At 40.9% G+C, this 21650-nt stretch overlaps 1 protein-coding gene across 2 annotated transcripts in view; it reads right to left on the bottom strand.

Annotated features, from left to right (window-relative positions):
• Positions 1-17036: 17036 nt before the first annotated feature.
• Positions 17037-21650, bottom strand: part of GABRA1 (gamma-aminobutyric acid type A receptor subunit alpha1) — a 54274-nt gene continuing 49660 nt past the window's right edge. For both annotated transcript variants that reach the window (XM_005297983.4, XM_005297984.4), the window contains exon 10: positions 17037-19285. In XM_005297983.4, the coding sequence (XP_005298040.1) occupies positions 18977-19285 (309 nt within the window). In that variant the 3' untranslated portion in view covers positions 17037-18976. The remainder of the gene's footprint in view (positions 19286-21650) is intronic.

The following is a 21650-nucleotide window of genomic DNA, read 5'->3' on the forward strand; positions in this document are numbered from 1 at the left end:
GATCGAGCCACCCTGCATGAGGTTGTGAACCAGCTAAAGGCCCTGACCACTCTGATGCATGGCCCCCATGGAACCCAGCCCCTGCGGGCGAGCAGCTACTTACAGAAGATGACGGTGGACGATGACGTAGAGGCATATCTCCTTGCGTTCAAGAGAACGGCCCAGCGGGAGGCCTGGCCCCAAGACCAGTGGGCCAGTATCCTGGCTCCTTTTCTGTGTGGGGAGGCACAGAAAGTATATTTTGACATGACAACAGAAGCGGCTACAGATTACTCCCAGCTAAAGGCGGAGATTCTGGCGAGGTCTGGCATGATGACAGCTATAAGGGCACAGCAGTTCTACGAGTGGAAATACTGGGACAGTAAAGCGCCGAGGTCCCAGCTGTTTGACCTGATCCATGTAGCCAGGAAGTAGCTGCGCCCTGAGACCCATGGCCCAGAGAAAATTGTGGAAATCATAGTATTGGACAGGTACATGAGAGAGCTACACTGGACATACAAGGATGGGTCAGTCAAAATGATCCTTCCTCCTATGATGAGTTAGTTGCCCTCGTAGAGAGACACCTAGCAGCCCAAGAACTTTCTCGGACCACCGGAGAAGGAAGGCACCAGAATAGGAGGCAAGTCTCTGTACCAAGGGCCCAAGTTTCCATAGCTCCGGGCAGAACTATGGAGGGGAGGAAGGAGGCCAAAGAATGGCCGGAGATCTTGGAGGGACTTGGAGACTGAGGGAGAAAGACTCAGGGGGTAAGGCCTAACAGCCCAAAAAATTGGGGGCTGCCCCGAGCAGGGTACCGATGTTATGCATGTGGAGAAATAGGGCATATAGCTGCCCAATGCCCAAACCTAGAAGAGCCCATGCAATGCGACCTGGTAGATCTAGAAGGACCATGCGACCTAATAAATCTCGTAGGGGTTGCGATGGTCCCTCATAGATATATTAGGCCAGTTAAAATGAATGGCATAGAGACCACCGTGTTAGTAGACTCAGGAAGTGCTATCACGCTGGTCTCGGGAAAGTTGGTCGGGCAAGACCAGCTATCCCGGGCCAAGCGCACAGGAATATCCTGTATACATGGGGATGTCAATTACTACCCGACCATGCCGATAAAAATAGAAGTCCTGGGAAACCCCATTAAGGTGATGGTGGGGGTTGTCCTGAAACTCCCCTATCCAGTCCTCATAGGACGAGACTTCCCAGGGTTTGGCAGTCTACTTCCCGAAGAAGAGTCAGATGAAAGTAATAATCCCAAAAGCAATGGGATGACCTTGATAGTTAGAGCACACACACACACACACACACACGGTCTTCCATGAATTTGCCCAGGATTTATTATCTCCCCCTGGGAAGACCAGGAAGACTCGGTGAGAAAGGAGAGCAGATAAAAGGAAGGGAACGAGAATCTTGGTCCAGAAGCAGAAGCCTATACTTGTAGGAGAAAGAGTTGGCCCAACTGACAAGGGAACTATGCAGGGGGTCGACGAACCAGCAGCCGGACCCAGTTCCCCGGGGACCTCCCTCAAGAAGGAGAGGGAAATAGAACTCCCTGAGTTTGGGCAAATTGGACCTTCACTGGAGAATTTTGGACAGGATCAGGCCAATGATCTGATATATAACAATATTCGCAAAGAAATCGTTGAGGTGAATGGGGTCCCTGTAGAAGGGAGAGCCAAGGGCCCAGGCCTATATTATATAATAAAGAAGAATCTGCTATACAGAGTAGTCCGGGTCCAAGAGGAAGTCATGGAACAGCTCTTAGTACTGCAGAAGCATCAGAGGGTCGTGATGGAGCTAGCCTACAGCCATCTGTTCGGGCAGCATCTAGAGGTAAATAAAACTCTCGATTGAATTCTGCAGAGGTTTTTTTGGCCTGGAATTTGTGCAGCGGTCCGACGATATTGTGCCTCCTGTCTGGAATGCCAATTACATGGCACCCGGCCACGCTTAAGGGCACCTTTGGTACCTCTGCCGATTTTTGAAGTCCCATTTGAGAGAATAGCTATGGACCTAGTACAGCCACTAGAGAAATCAGCCCGAGGCCATCAGCACATACTGGTTGTGCTAGATTATGCTACCCGATACCCCGAGGCCGTTCTCCTACAGAACACTATGTCCAAGACCATAGCTAAGGAATTAATCCAAATTTTTGCTAGAGTGGGAATACCCAAAGAGATCCTGACTGATCAAGGAACCCCCTTTGTATCTAAATTAATGAAAGATTTATGTGCAATGCCCAACATATGGACCATAAGGACATCAGTCTATCATCCGCAGACCGATGGCCTCATTGAACATTTTAATAGAACATTAAATAACATGATTCGAAAGGTGGTGAGCCGGGAAGGGAAGAACTGGGACGCCCTGCTGCCGTACCTAATGTTCACTATAAGGGAGGTTCCTCAGACTTCAACTGGATTTTCCCCCATTCGAGCTGTTATATGGTCACCCCCGTGGCATACTGGACATTGCCAAAGATGGTTGGGAAGAACAGCCAAACCCAGGGAGAAACATCATCGAGCATGTGTTGCAGATGAAAGACAGGATAGCCCATGTCGCTCCCATAGTGCGGGAACACATGGAGAGGGTGCAAGGGGCCCAACAAACATATTACAATCACCAAGCGACGATCCAAAAATTCCAGGTGGGAGATTGGGTAATGGTGCTCATACCCACAGAAGAGAGCAAGCTCCTGGCCAGATGGCAGGGGCCATACAAGATAAATGGAGAGGTCGACTATAAGCCTGGTCGCCGGAAGCTGGAACAAATCTATCATATAAACCTTTTGAAACCTTGGCAAGACAGAGACACTCATGTGGTCACTCTAGGATCACCTCCCCCCGAAAACAACCGGCCTGGCCAAGTGGGAATATCCCCAGAATTGATCCCGACTAATGAATTGAAGTGATCAACATGATCAAATGCAACTAGAATGTATTCTCAGAAAAGCCAGGCAGGACTACTGAGGTTCACCATCACATTCTCACAGAGCCTAGAGTGAAGGTGAATGTCAAGCCATACCAGATCCCGGAGGCGAAAAGGGAAGAGATCAAGACAGAAGTCAGGAAAATGCTGAAATTAGGAGTCACTGAAGAGTCTCATAGCCAATGGTCAAGCCCAGTGGTCCTAGTACCTAAGCCGGATGACAGTATGAGGTTCTGCAATGACTTCCGGAAACTGAATGAAGTGTCCCAATTTGATGCGCACCCTATACCACGGATAGATGACCTAATTGTCCAATTGGGAAAAGCACAATTTTTGTCCACCCTTGACCTGACCAAGGGTTATTGGCAAATTCCCTTGGCCAAGGCCGACAAAGAGAAGACAGCCTTTTCAACACCGGAGGGACTGTATCAGTACACTGTCCTCCCTTTTGGTTTACATGGGGCTCCTGCAACTTTCCAACAACTCATGGACAAACTGTTGCATCCACATGGCAAGTATGCAGCCACCTATCTTGACTAAGTCATTATACATAGCCCAGACTGGGAGACGCACTTGGGGAAGGTGGAAGCAGTCCTGGACACCCTGAGGAAGGCAGGGCTGACTGCAAATCCCGCCAAATATGCAATTGGGCTAGCAGAAGCCAAATACCTCAGCTATATAGTGGGGAGGTGTGTGGTGAAGCCCAATTCAACAAGTTAGAGGCAATACAGAATTGGCCCTGACCAGTCCGGAAGAAACAGGTCAGAGCATTCCTGGGACTAGTTGGATACTACAGGCGGTTCATCCTCCACTTTGCCACCAGGGTATGCCTAACAAAAGACCATGGCCCAGACATAGTAAGGTGGTCTAGAGCGGCTGAGGAGGCTTTTGCAGATCTGCAGACTGCCCTCTGCACTGACCCAGTGCTGGTAGCTCCAGACTGGGAGAAAGAGTTTATTTACAAACCGATGCCTCTGGGAGCGGTTCTTTCACAAATGGTCGGAGAAGAAGAACACCCAGTCCTGTTCCTCAGTAGGAAACTCCTGCCAAGGGAACATAAATATGCCGTAGTAGAGAAGGAATGTCTGGCAGTAAAGTGGGCCATAGAAAGCCTTTGCTACTACCTTCTCAGAGGTAGGTTTACCCTCGTCACAGACCATGCCCCTCTGAAGTGGATGCACCAAAACAAAGAGAGAAATGCAAGAGTAACAGGGTGATTCCTGTTGCTACAACCCTTCCACTTCAGAGTACAACATAGGTCCGGAATCAAGCATGGCAACACGGATGGCCTTTCAAGGGCACACTGTTTGCCAACCCAAGTAGCCCAACCCTGTAGTGTTGAGTGGGGGTGTGGGATATGTGATAAACTCAGGACAGACAGCTGCAAGGGGGGGGGATATTGAAAACAGTCTCAGAGAGTTAAAAGGTCCTCCTCCCTACCAACTGAGGAGGGGTAACTACAGGTCAATGAGGTTCAGCTGAGAAGGTGCTACCAGAGAATCAATTAGGATCAGCTGAGAGGGAGTTACCTGAGGTCAATTAGGATCAGCTGATTCCAACTAAGGGCTGCCTGAGACCTTTTTAAACCTTCCCCTGTTGGGAGGAGGGGGGAAGGAGAGAGAGAAGGAATCCTGCTGCCAGTAGGTCAGGAGCAGCAAGACAGTGAGCCTCTCCAGGAGGGGAGGCTACATTCCCTCCCAGAAGGGAGAAAAACAAGCCAAAAAGACTGGTGGACAGAAGGAACAAACTTCCCCCATGCCACCAAGAGGGACTATGCTACTCAAGCCTGTCTCGCCAAGGCAAAAAAGCAGGTGAGGCTGGTGAGCCCGAGAAGGTGCCTTGCCACACCATCTAGAATATATTTTCTCCAAGACAGGAAATGTAGCTTTCTTGATGTTTGCAAAGTACCTAACACAATGGGACCCCAATCTTTCTTGAGGCCTTTTGTTGCTATCACAGTGCAAATAATAATAGCAGTAATAAGTTATGTTGTTTTAAACATTCAGTTTTTGCTGTGTTGGCTTTATGTTCAACATGCTGCAATGATCTAACCTCCTAGCAGGCCCTTCCACTTTAGTAATATACTATCCAAGTATAATTATATTTTGAAAATGAATGAATGATAATTCACTATTTCCACTGACCCTACAATTCAGCTGTCATAAATCCTTTTATTATAATTGGCAGGAATGTTTGCTTGATAGATAAAATAATAGCTAATATCCTTCATTACTTGTTAGGTATAATGGCTTGTCTGACATTCTTTAGAGGCAATATTTACCTTTTATCATTGGTTAGTGTCTCCTGAGATTCATTCTTTGTGTAATTCGCTTTAAGAGGCAGTAGTAAAACAACCTGTTGTCTTAGTATTCTTGGTATTAAGTACACTACATTTAGTTATAAATAAGCCGACTTATACTACACAAGAGAATTATTATTAACCCTTATCTCTAGATATTTCTAAATAGATGAGACATGCCATAGTTTAGTTATAGACATCCTTTTATTTACTTTTTGAACCAGCCATATTTAATTGGTGTTTTCTCCAACTGCATTTTCATGTGCTTAGGTTTCACTTTTTCCTACCTATTGAACCTAAGACTTTATCAAAATTAATGCTCTTGATTTTGATGTCTTTTACTTTATAAAAAAAGCAAAGGTTATGCTTGGGATTGATTTTTTTTTTCCCTTTGGAACACTGTCTGGTTCCAAAATAATGTGATGAAAGTACTGCACAGCATCGCTGAGATACTAGAAATTCAAGTTGGTATTTCTATTGCCATTACTGTAGCCTGTTGTGATGGGATGATAATTAACTTATGACACTAACTTATCTTATTCATGGCACCATCCAGATGCACAATAGTCTACAATATAAATCCCAAACTATTATATAATGATAGTAAGGAGGTAGTTATTCAAGCAACAGTATTAGTGTAAATGTGACTTTGGGAAACTTTTTCTCTCTTACAGAAGAGACATAAAACCAAGGTCATGATTGTTTACTGCTTCAGATCCCATGGCACTTTTTGCAAGAGTAGGCTGTTAAACCCAGTTCCCTGGCACAAATCTAAATTGGGTAAATAAATGCTGCCTGTTTAAATTACTCCCACAGATACTAATAGTATTCTTCTTCACTTCTCATTCTAAATTGTTGTATATTATTGCTGTGTTTTCTTTTCTTCCTTTTTTTCCTCATTCCAGATGTGGGTTAACTTCTGTGGCTGGTGAGTGATTCCTGAATATTTCTATATTATTGAAATACTTTGGGATCCTTTTTGACTGGAGGAACTATATAGAGCAGAACATTGGTCAGATTAGTTACTTTAGGTGCATACGTTAACATGAACAAATGTGGACTGTACACAGTCAGAAAACCCAGTGCAAGAGTATTTAGCAGTGGTACACTTTTCCATAATTAAAGTGGCAACTGAGAGCCCTAGAGTCCCAATCTGATGTGAAATTGTTGTAATGCTGCAGTAGAATGTGTACTCCCTACAGATTTGCTATAGTAAACTTACTTAAAAATGTACTTCACTACAGATTCGCTTTCTATACACACATCCAAAATACTTGGGTTATGCATTCTGTCACTATCGAAAACCACTCTCAGATTAAAAGCAGGCATGGGCTCTGCTCCATTCATAAGAGTTAGAAGTTCAAATGAAGAAGCATTGTATATTTTTAATTAACAAAGATGTCTGTCTTAAGGAAATCTGTGTGTTTGACTAAACTGTTAAAATCAAACTCTGCAATACTTACTAAAATAATCTGATAATACTACATTCTCCTAGCTCTACCAGGGCAGTGAAGCTATTCATGGAAATGCAACCTTAACTCTGAATTTCTTGGGTTTCTAATATTTTTAACATAAGCATCCTTGAAAGAGAATGAGCCAGTTTTTTAGCTGGTCTAAATCAGTACAATTCCACAGATATCTGAGAACACAGTCAATTCAATATATTCTCAGAACCCTGACATGTGCCTGCACTCTTAACTTTATTATAAGAATGGTGTTTTATTGTGTGTGCAATTCATATACAAAAGTAGGATAAATATGTATTTTAAAGATGATACTGCAATATGCCAGGGAGGTGTTATACTCTGTTATTACTAGGGTTGTCAAGCTATTTAAAAAATTAATCGCATTGTTAAACAATAATAGAATACCACTTATTTAAAAATTTTTGGATGTTTTCTACATTTTCAAATATTGATTTCAATTACAACACAGAATACAAAGTGTACAGTGCTCACTTTATATTTATTTTTATTACAAATATTTGCACTGTAAAAAATGAAAGAAATAGTATTTTTTTTTCATTTCACCTAATACCAGAACTCTAGTGCAATCTCTTTATCATGAAAGTTGAACTTACAAATGTAGAATTATGTACCAAAAAATCTGCATTCAAACATAAAACAATGTAAAACTTTAGAGCCTACAAGTCCAGTCAGTCCTATCTCTTTTTCAGCCATTTGCTCAGACAAAAAGTTTGTTTACATTTATGGAGATCATTCTGCCCACTTCTTGGTCACAATGTCACCTGAAAGTGAGAACAGGTGTTCACATGGCTCTGTAATAGCTGGCGCCGCAAGATATTTACATGCCAGATGCGCTAAAGATTCATATGTCCCTTCATGCTTTAACCACCATTCCAGAGGACATGCTTCCATGCTGATGATGGGTTCTGCTTGATAATGATCCAAAGCAGTGCAGACTGATGCATGTTCATTATCATCATCTGAGTCAGATGCCATGAGCAGAAGGTTGACTTTCTTTTTTGGTGGTTTGGGTTCTGTAGTTTCTGCATTGAAGTGTTGCTCTTTTAAGACTTCTGAAAGCATGCTCCACACCTTGTCCCTCTCAGATTTTGGAAGGCACTTCAGATTCTTAAAGCTTGGGTTGAGTACTATAGCTATCTTTAGAAATCTCACATTTCTTTGCATTTTGTCAAATCTGCAGCAAAAGTGTTCTTAAAGCAAACATGTACTGGGTCATCATCCAAGACTGCTATAAAATGAAATATATGGCAGAATGCAGGTAAACCAGAGCAGGGGACATACAATTCTCCCCCAAGGAGTTCAGTCACAAATTTAATTAACACATTTTTTTTTAACAAGCATCATCAGCATGGAATCATGTCCCCTGGAATGGTGGCCGAAGCATGAAGAAGCATACGAATGTTTAGCAGATATGGCACCTAAATACATTGCAATGCAGGCTACAAAAGTCCCATGTGAATGTTCTCACTTTCTGGTGACATTGTAAATAAGAAGTGGGCAGCATTATCTTCCATAAATGTAAATAAACTTGTTTGTCTTGGCGATTGGCTGAACAAGAAATAGGACTGAATGGGCTCTAAAGTTTTACATTGTTTTGTTTTTGAATGCAGTTATGTAACAAAAAAATCTACATTTGTAAGTTGCACTTTCACGATAGAGAGACTTGTAGTACTTGTATGAGGTGAATTGAAAAATACTTTCTTTTGTTTATTGTTTTTACAGTGCAAATATATGTAATAAAAATAATAATATAAAGTGAGCAGTGTAAACTTTGTATTCTGTGTTGTAACTGAATCCAAAATATTTGAAAATGTAGAAAAACATCAAAAATATTTAATACATTTCAATTGATATTCTATTGCTTAATAATGTGCAATTAATCACGATTAATTTTTTTAATCAAGATTTTTTTTTTGAGTTAATCGCGTGAGTTAACTGTGATTAATCAACAGCCCTAGTTATTACACTAACCTTTCAGTGTGGAAACCCTGAGTTTGAATTTTGTTTAATTTGAAGAAAAATTGGATTAAAAATTCACCCCTTAAAAACTTGATTCTCATCCAAGAGGTTAAACACACTGCATTGTTGATATGCTACAGTAACCTCAGTCTGATAGTGAATTCAGTAAACCCTTCAATGTTAATAATCTTGAAGCATCAGAGGTGTCTGAAGTAAAGAGGTGAGAACACATTGTCAAAACAACCTAACAAGTCTTAATACACAGCAAACACCTGCCTCCCCTAAAGCTGGCACAAGGCAGCTCCACCATGAAAAGAACTTTTTGTTACACATTCCATTGTGTGGCTATGCCGAAAGAATGATAGGAGACATTACATATGAGTTTAATCAGGCCGCAACTTTATTATTAGATATCTGGGACTAACCCAGCAGATAAAATGTGCAATGCAGGTGAAACCCCCACAATTAACCGGGGAGGAGGGATGTGCTTTTTCAGGCCCCACGCCCACACACACCTTTCCATTCATGTCCCTCCAGCAGATCCACTGTTGGGAACCTCCAATTCCGGCCAATTCCGGGGGGATTCCACCAGTTACCTCCACCCTTTTCCTCCAGGTCTCTCCAGCAATTCCCTTGCAAGGGCCTTACTGATCCCCCTCCCCAATAGGAGGGGTTAAGGTGGACTATAATGATGGGGGGGTGGCTCCCTACTGTACCAAGCACCTCTCCATAATTCCTTTTCCAAGCCATTTATCTGTTCTTTTATGCCTTAATTTATGGAGTACCTGCACTGAACATCTGCCACAAGGAGGCAGCCTTTAGCTTGCCTGCCTCCTCCCCAGGGCTGGCTCTGGCTTTTTTGCTGCCCCAAGCAAAAAAAAAAAAACTGCAGGGTGGCCAGAGCCAGGGTGGAGGGGGACTTCCTGCGCTGCAGAAGTGCCCTGGGCAGCGGAGTGTGCGCCCCGGCTAGCAGGGGGGAGGGGTAGGGAGTGGGGGGAGAGAGAGAGAAAAGGGGGGCAGCCAGGGCTTCCTTCAGTGAGGTGCTTGCCATGCGGCCCCTCCCACCATGCCACCTGCCGGGAGGGCTCCACGCTACTCCGGTCGGCGGGGAGGGAAGGACGCGAGCTGCCCTGCCAGGCTTGCTGCAGACCTGGCACTGACTGGGGAAGACGGAGTGCTCAGCCCGCTCCTAGCAGGGCACTCCCCTCCTCCGCACCACCGCCCCTACAGGGCAGCCGAAGCAGCGAAGCAAAAAAAAAAAAAAAAAAGGATTGTACGGAAGCCGCCCCTTAGAATCTGCTGCCCCAAGCATGAGCTTGCTCAACTGGTGCCTGGAGCCAGCCCTGCTCCTCCCCACACACCATCATCATTAATGATGATTTTCCACCTGCGGTCTTACATACGTTTGGTCTGCATTAGACTGCCATCGCCTGATTGCCTGAATAAACTCTGCTTCTATACCTATCTACGCAGCTGCCGTAGCCACCCCTATTCTGAATGAGTGGGAACCAAATTTATGGGCTGGCAGCCCCAACGTCATTAGCCCCCGTATCAACATGGTAATTAATTGATATACCATGAGGGGACTCCCATCTCCATGTACAAAAAGGGGGCCGTCTCCCTTCCACTATTGCCATGTAGCCCCTCAACACCCGAACAGGGCAGACCCCAGGCTCGCCACCCTCCCATAGGGGAATGAATGCACCCTGGCCGACTTGATCAATCTTTGACCTTCGCAAGTGTAATATTACTGCATGCTTGTGCCAACTTATGTCAGGAAATTCCAAAGCCCTTCCTGTAGAATCCCTGATGGACCCAGGCACTAGCTCACTGATCCTGAAAGCACTAAAAAAATGCTGTGAAGAACGCTGCCCTGAATAGGGACACCTCCTGTGCGCTATGAGATATGACACCGAGGATGTGAAGGAGGTCCCTGAGCGTGGAAACCCTGATGGGACGACGGGAATCCTCCCTGGGTTCACCTCTATGTGACCATCCCAACAAAAACCTTCAGACTAAGAAACCCCCACAAGGATCTGGGTAGCCATTTAGCCTACTGACAAACGTAATGGCTGAAAGGCAATTAGAGATTGTGGAGGGCACCAATTGACAGTTGCCAGTGACAGCATGTACCACAGCACCTGTTCCTCTGTAATGGGCCACATTGCCGACTGGCCTTCCTGTTCCTGAAATTGTATGAATTCATTACAACTTTTGTCATATCTGTGCCACGAGCATGTTGCCACTGATCTCTGGACAACACTAACAACTGTCCTATGCCAAGGATCCCTACCATCAACAGCATTTGTCTGGGTTTGTGGATGGCAATCCCTGCCCTGTGCGTCTACCATTGCTCCTGAAATCACCTGAGTGGGATGTCCTGGATCTGTGTGACCCATTCCGCTTTGTACAGCCTGTAGTGCTGTGGAAACAACCTCATATGCAACTGGCAGGCTGGATGGCCAAGAAGTCATTGGAGAGTAAGGACTTTCTAGAAATATTGGTGAGATTTTTCAAGAGCACTCAAGCTTGGACTAACTTTGCTCCCATCAAAATCAATTTGAGTTTTACCATTGACTTTGAGGAGAGTAGGCCAATGTGGGGAAGTTCTGAAAATCGTAGCCGTAAGTAATTTTTTTTTTTTTATCCTTTGGGACTACAGCTCAGAATCACATGTAGGTGAGTTTTTCAGAGTATCGAATTAGATGTTATCTACAATGCGTCTCTTGTTTTTATCTGATTTTCTCTCTGAATATATTTTGTTTTTAATTAGACAGCTTGAGTCTTAAGACTTGTCTACACAGAGCAGTAATTCACACTGCATAGGTGTGATTTCAAAAGTGCACTAACGTGTTGCACATTAATTGGTCTGTATAGACACTGCTGATTTGGGGAACTAAAAGGTCCCTGTTGCACTTTAATGTAGTACTGCTTCAAACAGCACTATGTTAAAATGCACTGGGGAAATTTTAGTTAACACCAGCAGGGTCTACATGAAACAATTAAAGTGCAACACAATGCACTTTAAAAATCACACACCCATAGTGCTTATTACTGCTCCGTGTAGACAAACCCTTAGACCAGGATTTCTCAAATGGGTCGCCGCTTGTGTGGGGAAAGCCCCTGGTGGGCCAGGCCGGTTTGTTTACCTGCCCCATCCGCAGGTCTGGCCGATCGCGGCTCCCACTGGCCGTGGATCGCTGCTCCAGACCAATGGGAGCTGCTGGAAGCGGCACGGGCCGAGGGACGTACTGGCCGCAGCTTCCAACAGCTCCCATTGGCCCAGAGCAGCGATCCATGGCCAGTGGGAGGCGCGATCGGCCGGACCTGCGGACGGGGCAGGTAAACAAACCGGCCCAGCCCGCCAGGGGCTTTCCCTACACAAGCAGTGACCCCTGTTTGAGAAACCCTGCCTTAGACTGTTGTTTGGGAACTTCATGCAGAAGAAAAAGAAGATCCTTCATCCTCTAAAACTCTAAAACATATAGTGAAGGAAGGGTATTTGCAGCCTAACCCAGCTTTCTCAGTCAAAAGGGCATAGGATAAGTAGTTCTCTCTCATAAGATGTGTTGCTTGCAGAGTTGCAGTGCTCTGATGTACAGAGAACATCCAGTTTATACTAATAGGAGATCCACAGTGAATGAACTCATGGAGTTCCCTGGCAATATCAGTTGGAACTGGGGAAGAGGAGTGGGGGTCAATACCTCTGAAAATAGGCAGTCAATTTGCAGTAAGTGCGTAAGCATGGATTTAGATGCCTAACTCCATGCACTCACTCCTGAAAATTCTGGCTTTCATTTTGTTTGAAGTATTGTATTTAGAAATACTGCACAGTGGATGCTATTAAAATCTTGACCTTTAGTGTGCTGCAGTGTTTACTTATGGCATCTACTGTATTTCTGATACTTTAAAAAAGGGGGTGCTCACAAATACTGTGACTTAAAAGGACTTAGTCTGGTTTAGTTCAGTTCTGTATGGCTCTGTGCTGTTTCACTTTGACTTTCCTGTTCAAGCGAATTCAGAAGCAAAATTCAGTCAATTCCACCAAATTTCACATCTATCTTCATGTGATTTTGAGATATCCATGGTAATCGATGGAGCAGCAGAATGTGGGGTCAGTCCTTCATGTGGTCATCTCTATGTCCATGGGACCAGGGCTCCTTTATCTGAATTCCAAGGATACACACCAGTGGGAGGATGAGACCACAATCTCTTCTTCTCCTGCCATAATCCCTCTGAGCTTGCTCTAGTTGAGTTTCTGGGCAATCCTCCCTTCCTGTCAGTTTTCTGGCCTGGCAAATTTCTTCACAGCAAGAGGCAGTTAATATTAAGCTTTAATACTCTCAGCCAGATCCTCAGGTGGTATAAATTGGCATAGCTCCATTGAAGTCAGTGAATTTATGGAATTTATACCAGATGAGGAGCTTGTGTATTATTTTTTTTCTGAGAAAGTTTCATTAACCCATCTTGCTTTGTTAGTTACTATTGTAAGAGAATAGAAATAAGCCAACTACAGGCAAAGATTTTACTACGGTCTTATTTTTTTCTGACTGAGGAGATATGCAGTTTTTTAAAATGTGTCTTTTTACCTCAGCTGAAATCCAGTTCTCTCTTTTTATAGGACATTTAATTAAAAAAAAATATTATGATTCAAGATAAAGATCTCTCTATTATAGTTCACTGAGCTTTATTTCACCATATCAGTTTCTCATTTATTTCATTGTGAGGTGGAATTTACCATAGCCCTGTGGTAATGTAAGAAATTTAACAGGTTTTATTACACTTGAGAGAACATCTGATAGCTAACATCCCATTTATGTGGAGGTACTGTACTCTAATAATTGACAGTAGAGAAATAGTAGAGTAGAAGTTTTGATGAGGGTTTTTTTTTTTCATTTTGTTTTTAGCAATTTTACACTAATATACATCTGCTGCATTTTTTTCAGTGAGATAGAAGTAGGTGGTTGCATTAGATCTGAATGACCAATACAATCAAATCTAAGCCTCTATGAGGATGCAAGAGAGGCATATTCTAGGCAAATATCAACAAAAAATGCCTTTAGAGTAGACAAACTCAGCAGACAGACCTGCACAGCCTCTGGTTAATTCTGAAGCATACTTAACATATGAGGGGACCTGACAGGAAATGCACCATTTCTATTTGTATGGATGAGGTTCAAAATCTGTTTGACTTCAGAAAGCCAGAGTTCACTGAACATGTCTTTCTTATCTTGATAGCACATTAAAAACCAGTGCCCTTTGTCTGTCTTCAGAAGATTTTTAAGGTAAAATGACTCTACTCCTTTGGTGAAATGTGTGCAAGAGACAGCTGTGCTGTGAGTGCAAAATCCACTCAGAACATTTTCAGAAGCCCTAAAGCAGTTTAATCAAATGAGTTTATCAACATCAGTGAAGTAATTCTGTCTGTTTAGATGGGCCTGTAGCTAGACAAAAATGAGCCTGTAGAATCTTGTCATTTGGAGGCTTTTCGCTCTCTTCTACTATATAACTGTGTTTGTAATCAGATGTAACATGACAGCAACAGCTTGACAGGCTGATAATACTCTACACTTGCAAAATTCAGGACTGCAGACACATTTTTATTTTAGCTATGTCATATTTATTTCTAACAGGAGGATTTTGCTGCTAATCTGCCATAGAAAGACTGAAGAAATATTGAAGTTTTTATTGTTTTAGTGCACTGCTTAGATATTTTTTCATCTACCGAGAAAGTTAACTTTCCCCAGTCATGCTAATTTACTTGGACAGTCATTCAGATCCACAAGAGAAGCTGAATGAAGTTTTCTATTTATACTTCTTCTCCCAGAAGTATGTGTGTCCAATTTTCTAGCTGCTTATGTGTTTCATAACCTCATATTATTTACCATGTTGGTGGTGAGTGGAAGGAGATAAAGAGAAGGAGCCCAGCCTCAGTGAAGGGCTGTTCATATGAAGATTTTATTCCAGTAGCTTTCATCCTGCAGTTCTATAGCTTCATGCAACTTTTTGAGGTACCACATTATCTCTTGAAGTGATCCACAAATATGGTTGGAACAAGCAGAATATCCCCTATACTATCTGACACACAAGGAATAAGGCTGAGTCAATGGACCAGAGCCATCAAGAGCCGTCATCCTCCCACTCTTCAGCCAAGAGGGGTGGAGAAGGGACAAAGAGGAGGAACAACTTTTTGTCCTCTTTCCAACTTGCCAAGAAAAGAGTTGTAGGAGATGAGACACAAACAACTTTCAGGTTGGGTCATTTTTTACTACATTACATGCTTTCAGCAGCTTTGAAGGAGGTTGCAGGGGTATAGCTGAGAAAATGTGGCCCACTGATGCAATGTTACAAAGCAAACATAACAAAGAATGTCATGGCATTGTACCAGGAATGTTTTATGATACTCTGTGAATCTATTTGCTGCTGGTGTTGTTCTTTAGCCCTTTAATATTGAGTACCACACCTTGATTTTCAAGGAGCAAAATCCTGATGTTCTTATTCATTTTCACTCTATTCTAACTCAGGCAGACTCCTGCTTAAGATTGTCTGAGTAAAGACAAAGAAAAAATGCACTTGGGAATGGTGACAATTTGTTAGTCTCTAAGGTGCCACAAGTACTCCTGTTCTTTTTGCGGATACAGACTAACACGGCTGCTACTATGAAAGAAAAAATGATGGCCCCATGCTCCCCTCCTCATCTGCACATAGAAGAGAGCCTGTGCCCATGGGTGTGGGGTATTCCAATATTGTGGCTTCAATCCTGCAGGAAGTCCTATGTGGGGGTTCCATGGGATTCCAGTTCCATGGAGTTGGGGAAGATAGATTTCCCTAACTCTAAATACACTGGAGAAAGAGTAAATGAATATGACCAGAGGCCACATTAACTTGCTCTGTTTTCTGCTCCATATTAAGGACTCCCCTTACGGGGGATTCAGGGGCTAGCACAGTTAGAATAGTCCATGAGAGCTATCCTTCCAGGGGCAGGCAGTCACTATGTGGGGCAGAACAACATGTCGATGTCTTTTTCCTCCAGCAGATACCTTGCGATCCACATGGATACCAGGGAATCCATGGATTTATCTCCCTTCGCCCACAGATTAGCAAATCGTGAAGACTTTGCTTCCCCTGCAAGAGGAATTCAAGAAAACCTCTGAGGTTTCAAACTCTATGTAATTTCTTTTCCTATACCTGTTTTTTTTCTCATGTATGTAATAATGAGGACTTCAGCAAAGTTTTCAGGACTTGGCTTATATAACTGTTAACTAGAATGTCCTATACACAATCCGTTAAAATAAATTAAGAACATCAATTTACACCACCTGAGGATCTGGCCCAAAGTCTCCATTGGATCTGCATTTTTTATTTGTTTTTTGTTTTTGTTTTATTTTACCAGAACATGAGGTCTGTATTAAAACCGCCTGCATTTGTTTTGTTTTGTTTCCCATATTATTTATCTGGTTAGTCTATCCATATTCTATCATAGTAATTATTAAAAAAATTAACTGTGACACTGTCCTATTCTATTTTGGCTCTCTATCATACCCATCACCATATTAGCAAACCTAAATCACTTGTTCATCTAATGCATTTTATTGCTTTGTTGGATGAACATTGTGTAGACTTCATTATTTTAAAAAAAGTAAAATCATATTTCAGAACTATTCTGATATTGCTTGTGTCCCTTGAAAAACATTGTGCAGACACTTACAAACATTAGAATGTCATTCATTTCCGAATACACAGAAACTGAGATGAACAGCGGTTTCTCATGCAACATATAGTAAAAAGCAATAACTAAAAAAACAAAAGAAAGTAAAACATTCACTTTCATTATTGAACATTTTTATCTTTATTATTATAATAGAATTACAGTCTGACATAAAATAAAGAGCTTTTGCTAAACTCTGTAAAGCAAATACATGCTTCTGCCATAAACAACCTCTATTAGATTTAGGTTTTATTGCCACATTACTGCACTGAGGTGCAATAAACATTCAATGTCATCTTTTTTAAAATTATCCCAGGAGTAAACAGGAACTGTCCTCTATAAGAGTGTATCATTATTTTCAAGGAAGACTTACTATTATTACATGGTTTAGCAAAGCACTGTAAAAAAGCTACATAGAGAATACTTTATATTTGATAAACTGTGCAATCAAATTTATACAGTATAATACTATTCACATAGACTAACAAACTAAGAGGTGTTATAATGCAGTCATTGCATAGCAAAAAGCAGACTAATTAAGTAATATTCACATCTAATGTGCAAAATGCAGACCAAAAGGTAGCTATGAATAGCTAGGAAGATAAAATACCCTAAATGAACACACTAGATTAACGCCAAAAATAACAAGATAAACAAGTACACAGAAGTTAAAGAGCCATATTTTATTTTTTTCTATACATATATCTACACATGAACCAGAAGATGAAACATCCCCTTTAATAAACTCCAATCAGATTAGCTCATCAAGTTTAGACAGGACTAAATGTTAGACAATGAAGCATTGTTTAAAAAATCTTCTTTTTCTAAATAAAACATCAATTTTTTTTTTGTAGATTGTGAGTGGTAACCTCTTGATTTATTGAGAAAGAGTTTATAAAACATTGCCTGAAACATAACTATGAAACTTGACTGTCTCATTAACTAATTTGCTGACTGTTCATGTGGCATTGTTTTTAAATTCACTCAATACCATATTTTGTGGATTCTGAATTAACGCTTGCAAAAATCCATCAATCTCTTTGAAAAATCCTTACCTGAAATTTATATTTCTAAGAAGTTCTCAGCAGTAATGAAACTAACTAGAATTGTTTTAAAGGGAATATCATCCCTGCAAAATGGACATCTTGTATTTAAAGCCCTTACATATTGTTCCTACAAATATATTGCTACAGTAAAAATGAAATGTAGTAAGTTTACTCAATAAAATCTATTTTCCTGTACATTCTTTTGTGTATGATTCTGTATTGAATGCTACATATATTACATCACTTATTGTAACAGTTATGTATCAGCAAATATAGCAGTAATATACAGATGATTTTTCTGTCTTAACAAGTATTTTACCAGTTTTACCTACTAAATAGATTCCATTTTTTAGTATTTATGCATGACCTGAGCAGACCAGTCATTTATCTAATAGTATACATTGGATGGCATTGTCAAATTGCAAACTACTGTACACTTAACCACTTTACAAATGAAATTAACTCCAAGCTCTTTCTTTCCTTTTGTAGTCTTTCCAGTACCACTGACTTTTATAATGCAGGCTCTAAATATGTTTCCTTTAGCATTTAACAACATATTAAGAGCTAAGATAGATGAACCCTACACAATATTTTAAGAACACAACTTTAAAAAAGTAAAAAAAGTACAATCTCATGCTGCATATTTACATATATTATTTAAATACTATATTCTGTCTTTCTGCTATCCATAAATTTTAATCTAAAGCTTTTTAATGTACTGTTTTATAAAAGAATACATTCAACATATCTAGAGCTTGCAAAACTTTTGTTTTCTTTCTGAAACATATTGATAAATAAAAGCTACCTGTAAAAGCATCCAGGTACTGGTTTGATTACACATGGGATAAAGGGCATTTGAATTCTGCACTTAATTGTGCAACTGATTTCATGTCTAGTCTAGTGACAAATTAATGCTTAGAACAAGACTGCCTCAAGACAGCAGATTAAAGCATTCATTACCATTGAATCATATGTGCTGTACAGTGATAAACTGTTCCTAGAGTATTCAGACTTCCATTTCTTTAAAGAACATTTAATATTATAAGACCAGGGATGGCGGGGGGGAGAGAAGAGCTGGAAACATAATGTATCTCAATGAATTTGACAAAATTGAAAGCGTTACAGCCTTGAAAAAAAATAACATAAACAGTGCTCTGTAAATGATAAGTACACTACAGTATGTGCTACATGAACATCATAGAGTATTTTCCCCCACAATTATTTTGCATAAAAATATTTCACATACATGTACAGTATCTTTGTTGGGACATTCAGTAATAAGCTATCTACAAATGGTTTTGAATTCATTTTCATTACTGAACTTTTCCTCTCCCTTCTTCAGAATCATGGTTCCCAGGTGTACACATCACATTGTTATGGCCCTAGTATACAGGGTTACCTTTTTTAAATATATATATATATACTTTTTTTTTAAATAAGGAAACCTTCATTTTCTTTAAGACAGAGGCAATGAAGCAAATGGGAATTACTGTGTGTCAAACTGAAAGCAATCCCCAGTGCAAAAGACTGAACAAAACTACATGAGTTAACAGGGTTATTGATGTGGAGTTGGGGCTTTCAGCTGGGGCTCTCTGTTTAAATAAGTTGCCCAGTAGACTAAATTAAAGATTCCAAAAAGCAGTGGGAAAGCTATTCTTGATAGTCGATCAATTTTGCTGACACTGTTAAAAGTTTTCTTGGGTTCTGGTGGTTTTGTTTCTGGTTTAACTTCTTTGGGCTCTATTGTTGCACTTTTAGCAATGGTAGCCAGCCCAGGGTCTCTGGCAATATTAGGGGTGTAGCTTGTTGCTGCTGCTGTGTATGTGTTATTTTTCTTAATGAGAGGATCCTTCAGTTTCTTTGGCTGGGGAAAGAAAAACATGAATTTTATTCTTGTCCACATTTTCAATACTTAATGTTGTGATAATGTACCATGATACAGTATTATTGCTACATATTGAAATTATACTTCAAACGGGACTAACTGGATGTTAGGTGTGTATGTGTGATTTACGTAAAACATTGTACTCAAGAACAAGATACAATCTCTCCATTTAATTATTTTTCCTAGAAATAAATCAAACAATTAATTCCCAAAAGCATTTAGAATAACAGATACGTTTTAGGATATGCTATTTTTGATAGTAAGCAAAGCAGTGTATTGTAATATCTGCAATATTAATCAAACAGTAGCAAACTAAACATAGTTCATTATCTTCTGAATCAAATGAGTTTTGTGACTAGAACAAATATATTGAGTTTGAGAGATACCAAGGATGCCACCATTATAAAACTATTTCCAAATTTGTCATTCAGATACCATGATAAATAATGTATTATGAGGTCTAACACAACTTATCATACATATCATTTTCATGAGAAAGAGAGAGAGAGAGCTCAGTGGTTTGAGCACTGGCCTGCTAAACCCAGGGTTGTGAGTTCAATCCTTGAGGGGACCATTTAGGGATGTGGGGCAAAAAAAAAAAATCTGTTAGGGACAGTACTTGGTCCTGCTAGTGAAGGCAAGGGACTAGACTCAATGACCTTTCAAGGTCCTGTCCAGCTCTATGAGATAGGTATATCTCCATATTAGAATGCCTATTTAGAAAGAACACAACAAACAGCTTATTGATGCCTATTCAGCAAAATACTTAGAACTTAAGCATTTGTTTAAGGGCTTGGACATATTGGAGACTTAATGATGCCTTTTGCAGGTTACCACTGGACTAGCTGAGTTGCAGTGGTTGGAGTTTCATTCAGAATGTGTGGGAGCTACACAATTGTATATCCCCAGTCTTTTTTAAAATATCTATATATCGCACTGAAATGTATGGAACATCCTAGAATGCTGATATTTTAAAAAGTGCTAATAGCTCAATAGAAAGTGACTGAGTTATATTAAGCATACTGGATGTGATCCTTGTCCTTGATCAGGCATTGTGCCACTCTGATCATTTAAATTTGTCTTAAAGCCTTTTAACTGGCTTGAAATCATCTGGCATATGGTAATCTCAGCTGGCAAAAAGCTGTAGGCAGTCCTACTCCCCACCATCGCTTCTATATAGGAACAAGTTTCAGAGGAGCAGCCATGTTAGTCTGTATCCACAAAAAGAACAGGAGTACTTGTGGCACCTTAGAGACAGACCTGTCCTCGCTTACAGACAACCCCCCAACCTGAAGCAAATACTCACCAGCAACCACACATCACTGAACAAAAACACTGACCCAGGAACCTATCCTTGCAACAAAGCCCAATGTCAACTCTGTCCACATATCTATTCAAGTGACATCATCATAGGACCTAATCACATCAGCCACACCATCAGGGGCTCGTTCACCTGCACATCTACCAATGTGATATATGCCATCATGTGCCAGCAATGCCCCTCTGCCATGTACATTGGCCAAACCGGACAGTCTCTACGCAAATCTGACATCAGGAATCATAACATTCAAAAATCAGTAGGAGAACACTTTAACCTGTCTGGTCATTCAATGACAGACCTGCGGGTGGCAATTTTGCAACAGAAAAGCTTCAAAAACAAGACTCCAAGGAGAAACTGCTGGGCTGGAATTGATATGCAAATTAGATACAATCAACTTAGGTTTGAATAGAGACTGGGAATGGCTGAGCCATTACAAACATTGAATCCATCTCCCCATGTAAGTACTCTTATCAAACTGTCTGTATTGGGCTATCTTGATTATCACTTCAAAAGGTTTTTTTTCTCTTACTTAATTGGCCTCTCCGAGTTGGTAAGACAACTCCCACCTGTCATGCTCTCTGTATGTGTATATATATCTCCTCAATATATGTTCCATTCTATGCATCCGAAGAAGTGGGCTGTAGTCCACGAAAACTTAATGCTCAAATAAATTTGTTAGTCTCTAAGGGCCACAAGTACTCCTACATAGGAACAAGTCAGAGCATAGGTTGAGTGGAAGGGAAAGGAAGCATGAAAGAAGTACTATTGTACTGTGTTTCCGCTATCCCTGACTATATGGAAACAACTCCTATGGCTCAGAAGGGCTCTAAACTGTGTCTGAAACTGATAATGGGGCAGATGCCAAAAATCTGATCCTGTGTTCCTGGAACAGTAAAAAGGAAGTATAGATAAAAAAGAACCTTTAACACATTGTTTTAATTCTATAAACTAATATAATTCCGTATATATTTATTGTTATTTATATTTTATTTATTTTTCCCCAAAAAATAAGGGGAGAACAGA

The sequence above is a fragment of the Chrysemys picta genome, chromosome 8, assembly GCF_011386835.1.
Source record: "Chrysemys picta bellii isolate R12L10 chromosome 8, ASM1138683v2, whole genome shotgun sequence".
NCBI classification, from domain to species: Eukaryota; Metazoa; Chordata; order Testudines; family Emydidae; genus Chrysemys; species Chrysemys picta.